The following is a 22,873-nucleotide window of genomic DNA, read 5'->3' as shown; positions in this document are numbered from 1 at the left end:
GCTCATTTGACACAGGTCAGTGACCGGCTGTCAGGGCAGCAGCTTGCAATCACTGCTGTCCTGGGCTGAATATGAACCAGTGACCTAATAGAGAGAGGCTGCGTTGCTGGCTACTCAATCGCCAACCCAGCCAGTCCCCCAAACCAGCCCTGCCTGGCTTTCGATACCACCTCACCATCAAGGTTTCTTCCTTGTTCCGCCCACGTCCCATCAGTTATGCTCCCCGATCACTGAATGTTATCTGTCGATAGTGTGAGTTGGACAGAACATAGCATGGGCTGATAGGGTTGGATCTCTGTTCTGGGAAAGGTAAAGCAAGAGAGAGGGGAGTCACTTGAAAAACAGGAGATGGGATTAATCTTCTCTGCTATGACATGGGGAAGGCAGGGGATTCTCTGCCCTGGGGGAAAGAAGAGGGGGGAACTCTTTCCAGCTATCAACAGAGCAGGGAGCACCTCTGCAGCAATGTTCTGCCCGACGGAAGAAAATGAATCTGCATGTTCAATCTTCAGCTCCCATGTGCCTGTTCCCAGGACAGAAGCTTGAGGAGCACTAAGAATTGGCCAGTTCAGCCATGGTGACAAACGCATTTCCCTTTTGGCCAACATGAGTTTGGGTAGGATATAAACCCTCATGCTTCAGGGCATAAACCAGCCTCTACCTGAGGAGGTTAGGAAGAAACTTTCTACATCCTGGGTTTTGTCCACTGTCCTCTGAAGCAGCTGGTAGAGGTGAGGGACAGGATACTGGACTAGCTGGCCCCATGGTCTGATCCAACCTGGCAGTTCTTATGTTCTTAAACAGGCCATCCACCTGGCTCTGGATTCAAGGGCTTGCCAGAATTCATGCCCTGTTCCCAGGAAAAAAAATCCCCCCAGGAAAGCCTGTAGCTGCATATTTTAGCCAGCAGGGCTGGGTTATTGTTTTATTTCATAGGGTTTTATTAGAAAAAGATCCATAGCTGATAAGGAAAGCATCATGAGGATGACTGTTTGCTTTGTGTCATTACTATTTCAGTGGGCAAATCCACAGCATAATTAGCCGACACTTGGCAGCACTTCCAGAATTTCAAACCCCCAAACTTGTGCTTTGTTGGGCCAATATCTCCGCTCCTGTCTAATTCCAAAAAAAAGAGAGAACCTTTTTCTGGGTCACTGTCTCTCCTTCCTGGGGGAACTCCCGGATTCTCTCTGTCATCTGCCAGAAACCTTTAGGAATTCTCCCCAAAGGCTTCCTGGGAATGCTATCAGGCCTCTTAGCCCCATGGGATAGAGAGACGCACTCGTGCTTTTCCTTCTCCTCCGTGCTCTCATTGAAGGAAAAGGTTTGGTTTCGTGAGCTCACCAGGCTATTTCAAATGGCCACGGCAGTGATCTGCTCTGTCGACTGAACCGTCTCTCCTCCAGACTTATCCTCTCCCCCCAAAACAACATTTCCTCCCCGCCCCAAAAAAATCCCCTCTCCAAACCAGCAGGGGTTAATGTTGTCAGCCATGACGTCAGGATCCTAATTTGCCCATAGATTTTTTTTTCCTTTCCCCAATCTACAAAAGTCCCTCTCTTCTCCCCTCCTCTTGTGACTTTGCAATGAGCAGCAAAACTCTACAGGAGCTGCAGCAACAGCATTAAGGAGACATGCAGCTCTGATTTTGAGAGCAATTCTTTCTGCATACAGGGATTTTTATTTTTGTTTGTGTTTGTTTTTTTAACCCTTTCACAAAATCCATCCAAATCACCAGCATCAGGGTGCAAGTAAAATAAAATAAAATTGCACCCTGGGGCTTGAAAGCCCCCCCTCATAAAAATAAAATAAAATAAAATAAAAAAAGAGGAGGAGGGCAAACAGATGAGTAAAGGGTAGGTGAAATCCAAAATAAAATTGAATTGCTAGATAACTCTCACCCTCCCCCCCAACCACACACTCACTCACTCACACACACACACACACACACACACTTTCTCCTCCTCCTCTTCTCTGAAGGTGGATAACAGGAGCCATGCAACATCTGCAGAACTGGATGGCAAAATAGCAGGGGGAAAATAATCAAAGTGGAGAGTTCAGGGGAGATCGGGTTCTTTTTTCTTTTTTTACCTGTGAGATTTGATTCCACATTTTGCTGAGTCCATTTTGGGGACATTTCATTTTTCTCTCTCTTGGGATTTTCTCCATTGCCAGAGGATGTCTCTTGTTGAGAGGATGCTGAAAGGAAGAAGAGGCGAATTCTTTGACTGGCACTGAAGGGAGGGGGAATATATATTTCCCCCATATTTTTTTTTACGGTCTTGTGCTTTTTTTAAAAATAAAGGAAATTATTTGTTGTCTTCTTCTTCTTCTTTTCTTTTTCTTTCTTTCTTTCTTTTTTTTTTTTTGTTTTGTTTGGAGGGGGATTTCAGAAGATCTTCCCCTCCCCTCCAAACATTTTTTTTCCTCCATCGTGTTTGTGGAAATGTGGAGATTTCAGGCAGACAGATTGAGTGCATTTGTCTCTGCTTTAGCAGCGCTTTGTCTCGCCTGCTGTGCGCAAAGGTAAGGATTTGATTTCCAGGGTGCAGGGACAGATGGGGGGGCTTGAAGGAGTGGGCTGGGTTTCTTTGGTGGTAGTGGTGGTGGGGGGTCTTTCCCCCAAATTGCTTTCCTGATGCCTGCTGTTTCTTATTTCCTAGTCAGTTACATTTTAGGGGGAGGAGGGGTGCTCATGCATGGGATCTAGAGCAAGCTCTCTGCAGACGGAGCTCACCTCGCAGCTCGTTTGCATCAGAGTCTCCTACTGTAAGCGAAACTGACGCGAATTGGGGGGAATTGACAAAATGAAGCCTTGTGCTGGGGAACATGGTGTCCAGCGAGCAGAGATGGAACTAAACACAAGCACCGGTCTGTATATATAAGTGATACATGCAAAAACAAACATACCCCCTGACATAGCCATGCCTGTGTCTGTACACACACAGTGCACATGCAACCACAATCACACACTTCCATGCATGTGTGCCTTCACACAGCTATACAGTGTACATTACAGATGCAATGCATCCATCCATCATGCATACAGGTTTATTCATTGCATGCACACATGTAAATATAACCATATGCATTTATGTCCAATGCGCACACACACATCTATGCAGGTATGCATCATATATACTCACACGTGTATATTCATGCAGTATATCATATCACATATACTGTGGACAGTATACTAGATGTGCAATGCAATGCATGTGTCCATAGATGCCTACTTAGTAATGTATTGCATACATACATGCAAATATATGACTATATATATGGACACAAGAGATCCATGCATTCACACATGTACACACATCCATAGTGGACAATGTATTTGGAGTGCATCTATGCATGTATGCATAAGTATTTGTCCACTGAACACACACATAAAGTGTATACACACTCATTTTCAGTTCACACATATGTGCATTTACATAGAATGCACTCATCAGTGCATTAATAGACAGGGTGATTATGTATTAGATATATACTCACACATCCTTGCATATATAATATTGCATTACATTACAACATCTACAGATCCAGGCACAAACATACATCTGTGTATATACCGAGATCTATGTTCCCTATTTACACAAAGACACAGATGCATACACATATGCACATGTGCAGATCCATGCCCACACACACATCCCTTCCCTCCTACTGTTTAATGCATGACACATACACTGTACACTGAAAAATATACACACTCATGCAAACGCACATGCGCATGTGGATCCTGCCTACTCATATATGCCCATGCACGTGTTTGTTTACACCTGCATATGCATAGATTCAGGTTCACATACTGTATACACATACCCATCACACACACATGAAAGTAAATTCCTACATGTAATGTACACGCACACATCCGTGCTCACTAAGCATCTTGCACACACATACAGGATCCATACATTTGGGTGTGTACATACATGTACAGTGCACATGCACCCCCTCAGCGTCAGATGTACAATATCCGAAGATACAATTCACACATTGAATGTCTATGTATCCTACATGGATACAGACCCATGTTCATAAAGATTTTACTCTTAGCTACAGACACACACACAAATCCTGTGTAATTACACCGATTGTTTGTTCAGAGGAAGATGGATGGCCTTACAGTACAGGCACAGGATTGAGCGGCAGGAGACCTTGGCCCTATTTTTTCTTTTCCATTGACTTTGGTGGGATATACTTGTAGTTTGTTTGAAAGAATGGAACATCGGGGTTCTAGTCCCAATTCTGCCACAGACTTCCTGTGTGACTTTGGGTATATTGTGTACTCTGTCCCTGCCTTAGTTTCCCTGTCTGTAAAATGGAAGTAATGATATTTTCTGACCTCATGGCTTGTTGTGGGGATAAATAAATATTGTAAATTCCATTGAGGAAAGCATTCTATAAGCCTGAAGCATTTTGATTATTATATACATATATGAAAACCCATGCACCTAGTTGTGTACATGTACACGCACAAATACATGCACAGACACACATAAATCCACATGTGCATGTGGTATATACTTATCTATGCAAATGTCCATAACCTATATATGCACAGACTAGTGTATGAGAATGTACACATCTGCATTTTCCTGTATACTTGTGTAAAGACATACATAAATAAATGGGGTACATGTATAGGAAACCCATCTCATATACACACGGCCATCAGCATATTCCCTGAACAGTTTATCTGTGTGCCTAGATTGTGCCCAGATAAATATGTTGGTTTATGTTCACACATACACATTCTGTTGAAGGTGTATGCATTGAAAATCCAGGCACACACACAGGCTCATGCATCCAGATCAATAACACATGCACACACCGGTCAATTTACCCATGTTCCTAGACCCAGACTCATGCGCTAATATCCATACACCTGTACCCACAGATTAATGCACCTACACACACACACACACACACACACATATTATACACGCACACATATCTGTGCACCCAAATTTACAGCATACATACATAGATCTATATTTTTACCCAGACTCAGCCGTCCATATGCTGATCCATGCACTCAGATCGAGTTGCATGAGAATCCAGGTCCATACACAAACCTGTGTATACAGATCTCTGCACACACGTCACACACACTGACTTGAGCACTCATGTCCATGTAGATCCATGTTCACGTACAGTAAATCCATAAGCATAAATCACAGCCAGATGCGTACAAAGACATGCACAAGCACCCACCCGGGGCATGCGGACATGTCAACACAACCCCCCAGCTCCAGGGAGACACCAAGATTGGCTGGAAGGGGTAGTATTGTGTTGCAGCTTTACATCCTAGATGGATCTGCTGTGGAAGGAAAGATGGCCTGAAAGATGTGTCTTTTTCATGGGATTTGGAGTTTAACCTAGGATTGCAAAGAATGTTGTTTGATGATGGTATGTGTACCCAAGCTCTCTGGAAAACAAGACTTATTCCTTGGATAGAGCTGGGACTATGGTTGGGTTTGGGGGTCACTCAAGTGGAAACAATCTTCACTTACATATATTATGGAGCTTCATTCTTGTAGCTTCTTCCTTCCTTCCTAATGTTCCACCAGCACTTTCCTTGCCTCTAGGACTATTTATAGCAGGAGAGCCCTCTCGTTCATATGTCTGGAAGGAATTGGAACTCCAGTAGCAATGGAGGCTACCTAACATCCAGATAGAAAACACAGGGCTTGGTAGGGAAAATATCATTATCTAGGCATACCGAGCCAAAGATGGACTCTTCCTCTCTCTCTCTCTCTCTCTCTCTCTCTCCAGGTCTGTGTTGCTAAGAAGATATTAGAAGCTGCTGTGTAATATTTATTCGCAGAGGCCAAAGATCATAGATCTATGGTGTGTGTGTAGGAGGGAGAGTTCTTCGGTGTGTGGCTAACATGAGAGAATGCCTGGTTGCACAGAATGCAAAAAGGAGATTGTATAGATGAATGTGTTTGGGCATGGAGTGAATATCATGGGGAGTTTAGTGTGTATTAGGTGTGAGAAGTCTGGATTTGTATATAGTGTGTGTGAGGGACAGAAAGTGGCTATTGTGTTGGAGATGAAGTGTGTGTGCAGGGTGAGAGGGAGGCAGCGCATGGAAGTGTGTAACAGAGAGGGCAAATTTGTGTATACTTTGTGTGTTTGACAGAGATACAGTGTGTGTGTGTGACTAGAGTGTGGAAGCCCTGTATGTGTGTATGGTAGAGGATGCAGATTTGTGTACAGTGTGTGAGAGTGAGTGTGTGTACAGTATGAGAGAACACAAGGGGTGTGTGAGTGAGAAGGAAGTTGCAAGGCTGTGGAGTGTGACAAAGATGGAGGCTATGAGTGTATAGTGTAGTGTGGGTGTATGTGACAGGGACAGTAAGTGGGGAAGAGTGTGTGTGTGCAGTGGTAGAAAGAGAATGAGTATCTACAGTGCCCATTTAGTAGCCCCTGTGTGCCACCCCCTCCAGGGATTGGTTCACAGGATTTTTAAACTGCGTGGATGTCCCGAAAGTATGGGATCCCCAGCAGCCTCCAACTGGGCTTGTATTTGATAGGGTGTGTGCAGTGTGAAAGAGTGCGAGGATAGCTGTGTGCGTGCAAGACAGTGAGTGCATGTGTGTGTGTGAGAGAGGAGGGCTACGACTGGGAGAGAGACAGGGAGGGGGTGTTTGTGAGAGGAAAAGCTCGTGTGTGAGGCAGGGAGTGTGTGTGCATCTGTGCATGCACACCAGGGTTCGGCTTGCAAGCCAGGGAATGTGTCTGCCCTTTGCCTAGGCCCTCCACATGCCTCTCCTGTGTGGGGACGATGACAAGGACTTCTTCTTCTTCTCTGTTTCAGCCAATCCACTGGGAATATTTCTGTGGTGAAAGAGATTGTGGACAAATTGCTGAAGGGGTATGACGTCCGCCTCAGACCCGACTTCGGAGGTATGGTGATCCATGTTCTCTCTCGCGCTGGGGTAGTTTGCAATTGGAGGAAATGGAGCAGAGGCACTAGAGGCCAACTGCTCCATATGTCGGTGCTACCTGTTCAGCTGCTAGCAACATGTATCAACCTGTGAGATTTTCCCTTCTCCATGCTCCCACTCTCTCTTCCTCTGCTGTTTGCTCTGCCCTCCCCCCACTTCCTATGCTCTCTCTCCTTGTGCTTCCTTTGCCCTCTCTCCCGCCGTTTTCTTTCTCTGTCTGTCATTCTCTCTATAAATCCTTCCTTGTGCTCTCCCTGGCCTCCTCCCCATTTCCTTTCTCTCTCACATCTCTGCTCCCCCTGCCCCTGTCTCTCCTCTGCTCTCGCCCTTTCTCTACCAGTATGTGTGTCCCGGTGTTTGGCATTCTGGGATCGTTCGCTGGCTGCTGACCCCTGTAACAGGCCGTCCGGCAGTTGGATAAACTGTGTTGCTCTGGGTTTAACCTCACTCATGGGCTGCCAAAAGCTTAAGAAAAACCCCAGCAACCCTACAGTCTGTATATCATGGACTCTGTCATTTCTGTAGAGGCTTCACTGTGACATTGGCTCACTGGATATCTCCCTCTGCTCCCTCCACCACATGGTATAATGCTGTAGCTAGCCTCCCCCTGCGTACAGAGAGTTTTGCAGTTTGTCCCCGAGTTAGTCAGACCGTCCGCTGGCCAGGCTGATGGTTTGTCTGTCAGGATACCAGCTGATGTGGTACGGGAAGTTAACGTGGTCTCTCTGGAATGCTCTGTGCCTCCTGCTACGGATGCAGAATGAAATATTCCTTCCAGAGATGGCGATCTCACTGCCATTTGGTAGGGGACATTCCTGTCTGCTGATTCCCACGGGCAAAGCTTTCCAGCCCCCCAGGCATTAAAAAAGAGGAAGAGAGAAAGGGGGCTTCTTTTCCTTTTTGGGTGGGTGGGGAAATAATTTCAGGGCCGTGAAGCCCCATCGGTGGGTATTTATTGGCGGCCACTTAATAGTAGGAACTAGACTATGATGTGAGTGTCGGAGCACTTTCGCTTGGACTTACCTTGATTTGGTTATTTTTGGCCTTAGTTGGGTGATAATTTCCCTTTCCCTGTAGGTAGGAGTTTATCTCAGAAGTTCTGGGAGTTGCAGAGGACTGAGTGGCCCTTCTGGAGACAACTGCTGAAAAGCAGATTCATGTTCTTGGTTTCAAGGGGAAAATGTGCCAGTGATGGTGTGGGACAGAGGTCTCCCATTACAGGCCTGATCCAAAGCCCACTGAAGTCAATGGGAAGATTCCCACTGGGTTCCAAGAGCTTTGAATCAGTCCTTAAGCATCCCAGTTTCTCTCTGCTCCATAAACTAGCTATGATCGCTCTATCTATCAATCATTTCAGACTTCCCTCCACCTCACAGACTCTCTTTCTACCCCACTTTCATGCTTGTCTCTCATCACTGCTGGTGGAATGGGATTTTCAGAAGGGCAGGAGCAGTATAATCAGCTGCTGAAATGCAGACTCTAAGGGTATGTCTTCACTACCCACTGTATCGGCGGGTAGCAATCGATTTATCTGGGATCGATATATCACGTCTCGTTAAGACGCGATATATCGATCCCCGAACGCGCTCACGGTCGACCCCGGAATTCCACCAGAGCGAGAGGCGGTAGCGCAGTCGATGGGGGAGCCATGGCCGTCGATCCCGTGCCGTGTGGACCCCAGGCAATTCGATACAAGATACTTGGACTTCAGCAACGCTATTCACGTAGCTGAAGTTGCGTATCTTGGATCGATCTCCCCCCCCAGTGTAGACCAGCCCAAAGGAGGGCTTCAGGTGGGGAGAGACTCTCCCGTATAGAATGACTTTTCCACAGTGCAAAGTGATACATCCTGGAATTCACTTCAATGGACACAGCTTTGGGAGGGTAGCAGTGCTCAGCAAGCGAGCAGGAGGTAATGGAACCTCTTTGAATCTGGAATACAGGAGGGTTTGATGAAAAAGATTTATCAGGGAAACACAAAGCATTCCCTATTAGCTGGCTGGCCCCAGTCACAGAAGTTGGTGCAATCACATTTTATGTGTGGAGAACTTCAGAGATGCCATAAAAATGGCAAGAAAACCGCCTAGTAAGCCTTTGGGATTATTAGGATACGGTAAAACACAATAGGTGATCCAGCTCTGTGCAGGGGCAACATGAATGGATGGAGGGTGAGGGCAGTGGTGATTGTGGAGGATTGGCTATCCTGTCTCCCCATGGAGCATGGCTCAGGGGTCCAGAGCGGGCAGGGAGTCATGCATGATCAGTTGAAAGACAGATCTGGTGCTTTGTCCCACTTGAGTGGCCATCCAGCAGAGCAACCCCATGACGCACACTGTCCCTCTTTAGCTGGTTTGAAAGAATAGACCTGGGGTTGATGCAGGAATTGCTGGGTGATGTGCTGTGACCACTGCAATGCAGGTGGTCAGACCAGTGGCTCATAACAGCCCCTTCTGACATTAAAACCTATGAGAAGATATCTGATTTTCCACCTACATTTGCAATGTGCTCATTGGATCTCCATAATAAAAGCAGAGAACAAGAGAGAGGCCCCCACTCCTGTGTTTAATTGTTGCTTTCCCAACTTTATTATAAAAGGCTCAGTTCCTTTTTTCCCCCTGTTTTGAAGGGATCAATAGCACTAGAGACTAGCCCCACGGGGCTCCGAGTCTGAGCAGGCAGTGAAAGCTTCTCCCACACGGTGCCATTGCCACTCTCGGATTGAAAGGGGTGTTCAGCATCTCTGGATGGTTCGGTCCCCTGCATCTGTCCCTGCACAGCCTGAAATAAGAGAACTGATTGTAGCGGTAGGAATTAGACTGAGCCTCAGGACCACGTAAGGGTCCCCCAGCAGTCAGGAGATGGCGACACATCTCGGTCATCGTTAACCTAGTGAGCTGGAGGTGAAAGTCTCCATGTACCAGCACCAATCCCCACAGTTATCTGGGTCCCCAAGACATTGGGCCAAATCTGTCCCTGAGGCAATTCTACTGAGGCCTGTGCTGTCACATCAGGGGATGAATATGGCTCACTGTGTTTTCTATCTCATTCATACCCCTGCCATGGAGGGGTTGAGGTTTCCACCCTATCCCGTAAATAGTAGATGAAGCTGGAAAATTACACCTTGGGTAAGATCCAGGAAGCTGTCTGGGAGCAAGGCTCCCTTCTCCCAGGGATATGTAGGAGCCAGGAAAGTACCTCAGAACTCAGGCCCACAAGCAATCAGAGGGGTTAGGCTGGCTCCCAGCAGGGACCTATGGGCATCTGTGCTTGCTCTGACCCCACGCCCCACCCTCATGCCAAAGATCAGGGAGGCACAAGGGCCTAGAACCTCAACAATATTCAGCTACCTCACAGCAATTGAACTAGGTGCCTAAATACCTTAGAGGATCCGAGCCTAAGTACAGTTCCTCCTGACAACCAGGACTCCCCTTGCAGGTCTCATGCACAGAGCTGCTGTGGCTGGCCAAGCTGCACTCTAGAGTTGTCAGTGATACCAGTTTGTCATCCCTGTGGTATTATCTGTTAGTGCATGTCCACCCTCACTATGCTCCCACACACCATTGCTGCACCTTGACCTGGCAATAAGGAGCTGCCAGAGCACACCTCAGACTTTTCAAAGAGTCACGGTGCTTTTCTCTGGCCCAGTAGCATCCTGCCCTCCCCTTATTACAGTCCAATTCCCCCAGGTCCTGCTCTCTGTCTTTCTCATATGCACAATTTTATCCCACTTTCTGTTGCATGGTACTCCAAACAGATCTCTGTATCCCCATCCATACCAGGGATGATAGAGCCACTACTGTTCACACCCTCCGCCCTCTCACCAGCCCCAAGTTACGACCCAAATTCCTCTCCCTCAAACACACACACTTGCCCGCCCCCTCTCACTACAAGCCCAAATTCTCCCTCCCTCCCTCCCTCACACACACACACACACTACCTCTCCCCGCTCCCTGTATCCCATGTTTTATCTTCTCTGTATCCCCTCCATGCTGCTCTATTGATGTGAGGTAAATGGGTGGCCAGAGAGTTAGAAACCAGCCAATCAGTGATAGTTCCCCTCTGCCCCCCCAGAAAAGAAAACACTCCCCAAAGGGAATCTCTCCGGGGGGCCTGACTTCACTGAAAGGACCCCCCACACCATCTTTCCTAAGGCACAGGCCCTCCCCATCCCAGTATCCCTGTGCACCACTCAGGACACAGTGCCTCGACAGATCTGAATGCCGCTCACTGCTCCCCAGCTCTCTGAGATAGAAAGAGAACTCCAACTAATGCCAAAAGGAGGACAGGCCTGCTGGGGATTGCAGTTCACTTTTTAATTTCGAGATGCCTCGTTAGCTCCGGGCCGAGCTGAGTGGCTGAGAAGCATCAGCCACTCACTCCCCCCTTTGAAGCCCATTAGACCGATGAGCAGGTTGACTCTCAGGGGTGGCGCCACGGCAGAGGGAGTGACGTGTTCATCAGTTCAGCCGAACTGTGAATGGGGTGGAGAGGGGCTCCTGGCAAATCCTGGTCCACCTTCCCCAGCCAGACAGCCAGACTTGCTGTCCAGAGCTTGCTAGCTGGGGAGATGGAGCTTGGGTGGTGGGAGAGAATGGAGCATGACTCAGTGGACTCATCAGTGGCATCACATCTTAGGAGCTCAGGTGCTAAATCTCACTAGCTTGAGTGACAGTTTCATTGAGTTGGATGGCTGCTGCCTAGTTCTTAGCTGGCACCTGGCTTCTTCTGGGAGTGGGTGCTAGCATATCTGCTCAGGGGATGGTCTGGGATAGCAAAGGGGCATTGAGTACAGGGAAGGGCCTTGTGGGAATAGCTGGGATAGCTCGGGATGTCCAAGATGCCTTGACAGCACTAGGATATGTCCTATGACTGGAATAGCAGGGCGCTGTTGCAGAGCAGCCTGAGAGGCCTAGTTATAACTGTGCGGGGGGTCCCCATACTGGAATAGAAGGGGGTGCTACAGAGGAGGACTAAGATTTATTGACAGAGACGTCAGTCTGTGGGGAGGGGAGATCTCAGTACTGAAATAGCAAGAACAGGGTAGGGGAGAGGGTGGGAGTAGGGTGCTTTGGCTGAGCTGAGGGGACAGGGCAGGTTCCCAGCACTGGACCAGCTGGCGAAGCGTGCATCAGAAGTTCAGTTGCCAGTTGTATGGGATCCAGCAAGCTACGTCTGGGACACACTGATAGAGTGGTGCACAGGCCTTGTTTCTTAGAAGAGAAGGTGTGACGGGGTGGCAGGGGGAAGGGAGGCAGGAAGCTTTCACAGCAGCATCCAGCACAGTGCCTGGCTCTAGTTAGTGCTCTTAGCCTCTCACTTCTGGAAGCATTAACTCCAAAGCAAAAGAAAGCAAATTAAGAAGGTATTGCCCCAGGTCAGAGAAGGAGATGCAGGAAATGGCGCGAGGAGCCCTGTTAAGCACAGTGACTCAGCTGCTCTCAGTTGGTGCATCTATGCCCAAAACTTCACAAGAGTTTCAAGGAGATGGCCCTGCTTCCAGAGAACAGAGAAAGGGGGAGCCCTCCCTGGCTGAAGCCAGGGAGAGCAAGATTTTCTCCATGTCCCCCTTCAACCCACAAAGTCAGGGGCTCTTGGGTTTTCCACTCCAGGGAATTTGCATACCGTGTTTGGAAATCTCAGGTGAAGAGGGAATGACTGGGGGTCCTTAAGGAATAAATACAAATCCCTACACTGCAAAGCATGGAGGTCCAGCAGCCTCTCCTGCTCCGATCTCTCTTCACACTTCCTTAGGGAGAATTAGTTACAGTTTATGGGGTCCTGGTTTTCAAAGACATCAGAATGCCGCAGTCTATGCTCCCTTTCCCATGCCCCTCATTACAAATGCAAACTTCCCTCCAGCACACACTTACACACACCTATCCTCACCTCTCTCAGCAAAGATCCACATTCCCCTCCTTCAGATACACACACCTGTCCTCACTACTCTCATCACAGATCTCTGTTCCCCCCCAGACACACACACCTGTCCCCACCCCTCTCATGACTGATCCCAGCTCCTTTCCCTCAGATACATACACCTGTCCTCACCCCCTCATCAGAGATCCCAGCTCCCTTCCCTCCCTCACGCACACCTGTCCCCACCCTTCTCATCAAAGATCCCTGCTTCTTTCCCTATGATACGCACACCTGTCCCCTCCAGTCTCATCAGAGATCCCAGCTCCCCTCTCGCTCTCACACCCACACACCTGTCCTCAACCCTCTCATCACAGTTCCCCCCATTCCCTTTCCTCACACACACACACCTGTCCACACCCCTGTCATCACAAATCCCTGTTGCCCCTCCCTGAGATACACCCAACTGTCCCCTTTCCTCTCATCACAGATCCCTGCTCCCTTCCCTGGAAAGCACACACTTGTGCCCTCCCCTCTCATCACAGATCCCCGCTTCCCTCTCTCAGATACACACACCTGTTCCCTCCCCTCTCACCACTGATCCCAGCTCCCCTCCCTCAGATGCACACACTTGTCCTCAACCCTTTCATAACGGATACAAGCTCCCCTCCCTCCCTCCCTCATGCACACCTGTCCCCACCACTCTCATCAAAGATTCCGGTTTCCCTCCCTGAGATACACACACCTGTCCCCTCCCATGTCATCACAGATCCCGGGTCTCCCCCTTCCCCCTCACACACACACACACACACACACACACACACACACCTGTTTTCAACCCTCTTATCACAGATCCCCGTTCCCCCTCCCTCACACACTCACACACCTGTCCCATCCCCTTTCATTTTTGTTCCCCATTTCCTACCCTCATATACACAGACCTGTCCTCGCCCCTCTCATCACAGATTCCTGTTCTGCTTCCTCAGATACCCAAACCTGTCCTCACCACTCTCATCACAGATCCCTGCTCCCCTCCCTCAGATACACACACCTGTCCTCACCTCTCATCACAAATCCCTGTTGCCCCTCCCTCAGATAGAAACACCTGTCCTCACCTCTCATCACAAATCCCTGTTGCCCCTCCTGAGATACACACAACTGTCCCCTTTCCTCTCGTCACAGATCCCCTTTGCCCCTCCCTCAGCTACACACACCTGTCCCCTTTCCTCTCCTCAGAGATCCCTGCTCCCTTCCCACCCATGCACACAACTGTGCCCTCCCCTCTCATTACAGATCCCCGCTCTCCCTCACCCAGACACACACACCTTTACCACCCTCTCATCACACATCTCTATTCCTCTCACTCAGATACACACACCTGTCCTCTCTGCTCCCATCCCAGATCCCCTCTCACCTTCCTTACACAGACACACCTGTCCTCACCTCTCTCATCACAGATCCCCATTCCCCCTCCCTCACACACAGTCACCTGTTCCATCCCCTTTCATTATTGTTCCCCATTCCCCATCCTCATATACACACACCTGTCCCCACCCCTCTCATCATAGATCCCTGCTCCCTTCCCTCCAATGCGCACACGTGTCCTCACCCCTCTCATCACAGATCCCGTTCCCCTCCCTCACACAGATACACCTGTTTTCAACCCTCTCATCACAGATCCCCATTCCCATCCCTCAGATACACACACCTGTCCTCTCCCTTCTCATCACAGATCCCTGTTCCCTTCCCTCCAATGCGCACATCTGTCCTCACCTCTCTCATCACAGATCCCCATTCTCCCTCCCTCATATACACACACCCGTCCTCACCCCTCTCATCACACGTCCCCGCTCCTATCCCTCAGATACACACCTGTGCTCACCCCACTCATCACAGATCCCCAGTCTCCCTCACACACACACACACACACCTGTTCCTTCCCCTTTCATCATTGTTCCCCATTCCCCTTCCTCAGATAACCAAACCTGTCCTCACCCCTCTAGTCACAGATCTGAGGTCTTCTTCAGAAACACACACCGGTCCCCTTTCCTCTCATCACAGTTGCCCGCTCCCTTCCCTCTGATGGTCACACCTGTCCTTGCCTCTATCAACACATATCCCCATTCCCCTTCCTCATACAGACAGTACTGTTTTCAACCCTCTTATCACAGATCCCGTTGCCCCTCCCTCAGATACACACACATGTCCTCTTATCACAGATCCCCGCTCTCTTTGCTCAGATGCACACAGCTGTCCTCGCCCCTCTCATCACAGATCCCTGTTCCCTTCCTCACACAGACACAGCTCTTTTCAACCCTCTCATCACAGATCCTGTTGCCTCTCCCTTAGATACACACACCTGTCCCCTTTCCTCTCATCACAGATCCCTGCTTCCTTCCCTCAGATACACACACCTATCCTCACCCCTCTCATCACAGATCCCCATTCCCCCTCCCTCACACACACACACCTGTCCCCTTTCATCTTTGATCCCCGTTCCCCTCCATCAGATACCCAAACCTGTTCTCACCCCTCTACTCACAGATCCGAGGTCTCCTTCAGATACACACACCTGTCCTTGCCCCTCTCATCACAGATCCCCATTCCCTTCCTCACACAGAAACACCTGTTTTCAACCCTCTCATCACAGATCCTGTTGCCCCTCCCTCAGATACACACAACTGTCCTCAGCCCTCTCATCACAGATCCCTGCTCTCTTCGCTCAGATTCACACACGAGTCCTCACCCCTCTCATTACAGATCCCCCTCCCCTCCCTCAGATACACACACCTGTCTCCATCTCTGCTCATAGATCCCCAGTTCCCATGTCTCAGATTCACATACCTGTCTCCACTTCTCTGCTCACAGATCCTTCTTCCCCTTCCTCAGATAGGCACAACTGTCTCCACCCCTCTCCTCACAGATCCAGATTCCCTTCACCGACATGCACAGACAAACACACGCACACCTGTCCTCCCCGTCTCACTACAACCCCAAATTCCCCTCCGTCCCCCCCCTCAGAGCCTCCTACACTTGTCCTCACCTACTACCAGTATAGACCCAAATTCCCCTCCCTCACACACACACTTCTCTATTCTTCCAAACTCCCCTCTCTGTCACACACACCTGCTCATACTTTCTCCTCAGGTGATGAGCGGGAAGGATGGAGTTCAATGGAATTCCATCCTCAGCCATTCCCTTTAGAAACTGTGCAACATCGACACCTGCAATCGCAAATAGTAAAAATAAATGATTGCTGATGCATAAAGTGTTGCAGCGAAACATCGTCAATAGTTCAGGGCTCCTGAAGTGACTGTGCTGGAAGGCTGAGCCACCATGTTGGCTGAAGGGAATGCAGCAGGAGCAGGGAGGGAGGGAGACAGCAGATCTAGCCCTCACTGCCCAGCGTTTGACTGCTGGAAAATATTTCGCTGTAGTGGTGTTGTAGCGTAAGGAGTTAGGCACATTGTTATACATTAATGCCAAGGTACCTGAGACTGCTCCCTTTGTCCATCCTGGGATAATACTTGGGACTTCTCTAGCATGGTGTCGCTGTTCATGGAGTCAGTCCCCTTATAAGGTAAATATTGGTATCTCCATTTCATGGGGGGAAGCTTGGGCACCGAAAGGTTAAAAGAATTTTAGGTGGCTTGCCCAAACTCTTACACCCAGGCAGAGCCGTACTCTCCTGCCTCTCAGTCTGGCTCTTGTACTACTAGGCCTTGGCCAGGGGAATGGTGTTTTCAGGTCACACATGTACGCTATTACACCCTTGCTGGCTCTAGCCAGGCCTATGTTGGGGTCTCACATGCCAAGCCGCGTGGGGAACATGGTGAGTGATGTGCAAGGAAAACCCTGGCAATTGAGGAAATTGGGTTGGTGATTCAATAGGTGGCTCTTCCCTACTATGTAGCTAGGGGGCATGTGAGAGGTGCCATCTTCTGGATTAGACATAAAACTGAGGTCCTGAATGCTTGTGGTCATCAATTAGCCCAATACCCTTTTTACAGCAGTAGGAAAGGATGTTTGTTTTCTGGCTCTGGCCAAATTCTATTTTGAGTAATTGCATTCCACCTCCCTAAATCGCCTGATGCTTTCCTCTTCACTTCCTGTCTGAAACAGTTGGGTACCATGGCTTTATTCTGTTCTGCTGCTACTTCATTCCAACCCTGGGTGGCTGCATTTCAGTGGTGGTTTAATTGATTCTTGTTTACCTGTGCTGTAGTTTATAAAGTGCCTTGGGATCCTTTTAGAACGATGGCTGTCTATAAATGGGTAAGACATTATTATAATTACTATTATTAGTATCACCTGACTCATAAATTTGAAACATAAGCCTTTGTCTATACTGAATATATAGTTCTATTCAGAGTGAGGTGAATAATTTTTAACATAGCATTTCTTCCATGACTTTTGCCTTTTGTTTCCGTTCACAAGCTGTTTATAAACAGTTTGTGATTTAATAACATTTATTCATTACTAAAGGTTTTTGGCTGAATGATTCTTGGTCTGTAGATCGGTCATAAGCAGTTTGTTGTGATTATTCAGTATGCAAAATATGAGCTGTTTTGAGTGGCCTCATAGGTCACATGGTGTTGTTCTGTTCCCTGATTGGGTGAGTGACATTCTTAGACTCAGATTTCTGGTTTGAATGCTCTCAATTATTAATTTTAAATTCACTTTCCATGAATATTCTCTAATATCTGCTTTAAAATCACTGTTTCCATGCACATACCTGCCAGCAAGCTCACCTACCAGACTATTCTCAGAAAGCTAATGCAGAAGGAGTGCAAAAACAAACAAACAAACAAACAAACAGCTAAAGTGAATCCATTTAAAAATTGAAAAGTGTTAATGAAAAATATTCACCTGCCTTTTGATCAGAGTATCTCAAAGCACTTTGCAATCCTTAATTTACTAAAACCTCACAACCCCCATACGTGGTAAGTCAATATTTTTACCTCCATTCTGCTGCTGGGGAAACTAAGGTACAGAGGCTTTATTTATATATGTAACACATTGGCTAAGTATGTCATTTCTCTTTCTAGAGGCTGGTTCACATAGGGAATCAGAGCCTACTAATGTAATGTAATGTAGTTCCTTTAGGTCAAGGGCTAAAGTTTGATGCAGAAAGTCAGAGGTTCAGTCTTCGCTGATAACCCATGAAAGGGGATGTAATTAGCTATGTACACACATATGGACAGTTCATGTGAAAGCTTGTATATTTGCATGCACCTGTTAAAAACTGTATATGAAAATGGCTGAGTGCTTTTAAACAAATGCTGCACTCGACAGTGGCACAAAACCCATTAAAGGAATTAACTCCATGTGCATAAAAGGTGAAATACATTAGAAAGCAGAGCCCTGTAGCAAGCATAAAGCTGTTCAGTGAATCGGTATTCCATAGCTCAAACCCATTGTTCCTGTTCCCATTGCATATAAGACACCAGAGCTCTTCAAGGCTGTCCTCTTTACAGGTCTGCAAGAGAATCAGAGTTTGCTCTAAGCAGGTTTGCGTTTCATGGTGGTTCAGATGTTGCTACAGTGTTATTCAGACAGAAAAGGGTTATTCTTCTGTGTTCAGCATTTTTCCCTTCCCTTGTGTGTAGGAGCTGAGAAATCTCTTTCTTTGACCTTTTTTTTTCATACTCTGTCCCTTTCCCCTTACACTGACACGAGAATATTGCTGTTAACTGATTGTGCAATCACAGATATCTGTGCCTGTGGCAGGGGCAAGGCCCAGTGGACCTCGTGTGGCTTTGGTTTCAGACCTCAGGACCCCTTAGTTCAAGTCTGGGATGGCTTGTAGTGTGGTTATGGTTGGAAAAGAGCCTCTGTAAAAATTACATCTTGTTGTTCCATATTTGTTCTCCCTCAGCGACTTCCATGTCAAATTTGCTCAGTTTACCAGTCAAAACAAGATATTTCTACCTGCCAGCGCAGCAAGCTCAGCCTGGGATCTGGAAATCAAGCTGTGTTCTCTCTGCTTTGGACATCATCACCAAGCAAAAAGATTCTGGAATCAGGGCTTAACTGGATGTGATTTTTCGATTGTGTGAATGTAATTTGCTCTTCTGTAGCATTATTGGCTCTGTGTGACAGAGAGGAGTAAAGATGCTGTGCTGTGCAAATATTGACTAATGAATCCTCTCAACTGCCCTATGAGGTGGGGGAGTATTCCCACCCCTATTGTACACTTCGGGAAGCTGGGGTGCACAGAGATTAAGAGATTTGTTAAAGATCAGGCAACAGATCAGTGGAAGAGCCAGGATTAGACCCAAGAATTTCTGCCTCCCTTAACTGTAAGAGTAGAATGCAGGAGCGCCCAGGTTTCTAGGTCACTAAACCATACTCCTTCTCTAGTTAGGGTTAGTCGGTGAACTCAGCAAGGGGAGCAGATAGGGGCATTCGCCTTTCTGACATAGCTTTAAAGTACACTGTATCACAAGTTTATTCACTGATAATTTATTTTCTGATTGATGGGGGGGAGAGGGGAATTGCTAATAATTTAATTCACAAATATTATTTGACTATCCCAGAGCTGGTTTAATAATGAAAAACTGTATATGTAAATAATGTAGTAAGAAAAATGGGCAGGATGTAATTCTCCACTGACTTTGACCTTTACGTTTCATAAGCTTCTATAACAAATTCCACCACAAGCTGTCAGTAACTACTGACTTCAGGTCCTTCAGCACCAAAGCACAGGCCTCTACTACTTGAGCTAACAGAGTAACTTCAGCAGTATTAGACTTTTATCCACTACATGGAGCAGCCACTAGAGGAAGACATGACATTTAGCTAGTATGTCACATGTTCTTTCCATGATACATTATTATCAAAAGCACTTGGATTTAAAGGAAGGTTTCCTGTCATGGCCAGTCTGTCTTACCCAGCTGAGAAATGATCATGCCGAATTGTCATTTTAATTTCCATTGGAGCAGACTATGATGTCACAACTGCGGCTATGCCATGGGCCCAGGTCAGAACAGGTCTGGGAAGGAAATGCACATCTCTCCAGTAATAGCAAAGAGAATTACTAGCCCATTCATTGCTGTTTGTTTAAATGGTCTCTTTGTTTATAAGTTTGTCCCAATGAGAAAATCCTTCTTTAAACCTCCTTCTTCCAGGAGGTTTGCTGGCTGTTGGTTAGACTGAATTCCTCTCTAAATCCAGGGAAAGGTGATTGCTCCAGGTCATACGGAGGGGTCCATTAATGAGGTAGTGCAAGGGGGAAGGCCAGGACTCAAAGGAGAATGGATTCCCCTCTTGCACCAGTCCATGTTGGGGAGTTCGCTGATAAGATAGCAATAAATGAAACATGGAGATTGCAGTCTCAGTCCTGCATCCATTACAGTTCTGGGTGTCGGTTTGGGCTTTGAATTCCCCTGTCACTCCAGAAGTGGGTGAGCCCTCACGGTTATGGCTGGGAGTCCATTGATGAGGCAGTGCACGGTGAAGCTCAGGACTGAATGAACATGGAGACTGAATTCCCCTCTTCCTACTGGGGCGGGTGGTCCCCCTTGTGGTGCCTAGGGGGTGAGTCACATCACCTGTAGACCCCAGACTGGAGATGGCTCCAGAAGGGATTTTCAAAAGCATTCAACATTAGCCTAACTCTGATCCCATTGGAGTTAAGGGTAAAATTCCCATTGGCTTCAGTGGCAGCAGAGTTAGGACAGTGCTTAATGCTTTTAGTAACCTCACCCTATATGGGGTCAGTCCTGCAAAGCCTTACACCAGGGATCTCAAACTCAAATCCCCACGAGGGCCACATGAGGACTAGTACATTGGCCTGAGGGCCGCATCACTGAAACCTTTTCATACAACGATACAAAAGTATAGGCAAAAATGAAAAAAATGAAGAGTAATATAGTATGCTATTAAAAGTCAATGTATTAACTTTTTAAAAACTGTAATGCGAAGAGGGTTTTTTAATAAAATATAAACACCTGTAACTATTCCTTAGGTGGTAAGTAACACTGATGCTGATCTACACTAACAAATCTATCTATCTGACATAGATCTATCTATGTCTATCAACATAACTGTAATGGCAGGAACTTTTTAAAGTAACTATTCATACAAAATATGTTGCCAATTTTCACAAACATTCTTCCCAACTACTCAGAGCAAAGAATCATACATGCTGAACTTAATACCTCAGACTGCTCGTCTAGTCCTTGAGGCCCCGCCTCTTCACCCCCCCACCCCGAGCCCCATCCCAACCCTTTCCCCAAAGTCCCTGCCCCAACTCCGCCCCCTCCCTGCCCCATTTCAACCAAATCCCGGCCCCGGCCCCGTCTCTTCTCTGCCTCCATCCCTTAAGCACGTTGTGTCCCCACTCCTCCCCTGTTCCTCCTGGAAAGTCCTAAGCACCGACAAACAGCTGTTTGGCGGCGGGAAGCTCTGGGAGGTAGGCGGAGGACCGGGAACGTGGCGCGCTCAGGGTGGGGGAGGGAGCTTGGCTGCTGGTGGAGTTGGCGCCTATGGCGGGCCGCAGGAAATAACTCCGCGGGCCACATGCATGTTTGAGACCCCTGCCTTACACACATGAATAGCCCACGCTCATTGACATCAGTGGCTCCGCTCATGTGAATAAGACCTGCTTGCCCACGGCTTGGCAGAACAGGGTCTCATATTATCTGTGCTCCTTGTGCTAGAAAAGTGTTGATAGTGGTTTGGAGAAAGGGACACAATAGGTACTTCCTGTTAGCTGGAGCTTAGAGGCCCATAGAAATAAATGGAAAGTCTCCTGTAGACTTCAGTGAGCTCTGAATCAGACCTTTGGTGAGAACAAAGGGGGGAAGGGGAGGACTAATATTGCCTATTGCATCCAGAATCTGAGCCGGAGTTCCTTTAATTCCAGAGTCTGATGTCAGCAGAAATATTAAAAGGGGAATACAATTAATCACTGAAGTGAACAGCTCCTTTGGTGTTTACCAGAAATGAGAGGAGCTCGGCAGAATTGTCTCAGCCTGGGAAGGAAGTTTTGGGGAATGGGGGGAGGTTTGATGACAGAAGTAGGACGTAAAGCAGGAGTTTTCAATATGTGTTTCTGGTTTTTGCACTGTTAACTCAGTTCCATTTTTTGAAGTTGGAGCAGAAATTGACAGGCACCTGGATTAATAGTGTGTGCTACTCACTTTGAAGAATTGTAGAAGATGCCTACATATATATCCACCTTACAAAACCCTAATCACCCGTGCACCCCAGGCAAGTAATTCTTTTGATGTGCAAGTGACATACCGTTAGTTGCTTTTGTTATTATCAGTTGTGCTGGCAAAGGCTGGGCAAGTGGATTTTGTGAAAAGGCTGGTAAATTTTCAGGACATTTATGTAAGGCAAATCTCTGCTGAAATGACCATAATATCAGCACATTGGGGGCGGAAGCTTTCAAAAGCGACTAGAGATTCTGGGTGCCCACCTTGAATCCCCTTCGCTGTTACCTACTCTTGTGATTTTAGCACAAGTCACATAATCTTTGTTGTTTTCTTAAAGCCGCAGCTCCTGAAGTGAAGTCATTACAGGTGAACTGCCGCTTTCATTAAAAGAAAAAGCTTATAGATTATAGAGAAAAGGTGGAGAATATGAGCCGAGTGCACCCTAAAGGTTCCGACATCAGAAGGCAAAGAAAAATAATCCCAAATTTATTATTCTTTTTAAAAATTCTGATGATTTCGAAGATAATCTCATGATTTTTAAACCAGTTTCCTGATTTTTTCAGGCCTGGCTCATGATTTTTGAATGTTCGGGGTTGGCAATACTGCATCTTAAAGAGGCCTAACAGTTCTGAGGCGCAGACACACATACGACCCAGCACCTTATTTCAGGTCTCTGGCCAACTGGTGAGTCAAGTGACCAAGAGTCATGTGACAGCTCAGAGGCAATGCTCCCTATAAGGGGGAGCCTGCTCAGTTAGAAAGGAAAATGCAGGGTTAGTGGAAGACCTACGAAGGGTCCCCTGTCTCAGTCAGGTAGACAGTCTGGTAGGAAATACCTGTAGAGAGCAGGTGTAATGGAGAAAGGCCAGGAGCAGGTGTGGGTTTCAG

At 47.4% G+C, this 22,873-nt stretch overlaps 1 protein-coding gene across 1 annotated transcript in view; it reads left to right on the top strand.

Annotated features, from left to right (window-relative positions):
* The first annotated feature begins 1,585 nt into the window (after nt 1-1,585).
* Nucleotides 1,586-22,873, top strand: part of GABRQ (gamma-aminobutyric acid type A receptor subunit theta) — a 96,333-nt gene continuing 75,045 nt past the window's right edge. Inside the window, exons 1-2 of the mRNA XM_005285703.5 lie at nt 1,586-2,526; nt 6,839-6,927. Of these exons, the coding sequence (XP_005285760.1) occupies nt 2,447-2,526; nt 6,839-6,927 (169 nt within the window). The 5' untranslated portion in view covers nt 1,586-2,446. The remainder of the gene's footprint in view (nt 2,527-6,838; nt 6,928-22,873) is intronic.

Source organism: Chrysemys picta, chromosome 9, assembly GCF_011386835.1.
Source record: "Chrysemys picta bellii isolate R12L10 chromosome 9, ASM1138683v2, whole genome shotgun sequence".
NCBI classification, from domain to species: domain Eukaryota; kingdom Metazoa; phylum Chordata; order Testudines; family Emydidae; genus Chrysemys; species Chrysemys picta.
The sequence above is the reverse complement of the archived record's forward strand: the minus strand, read 5'-3'. Positions and strand labels throughout refer to the sequence as shown.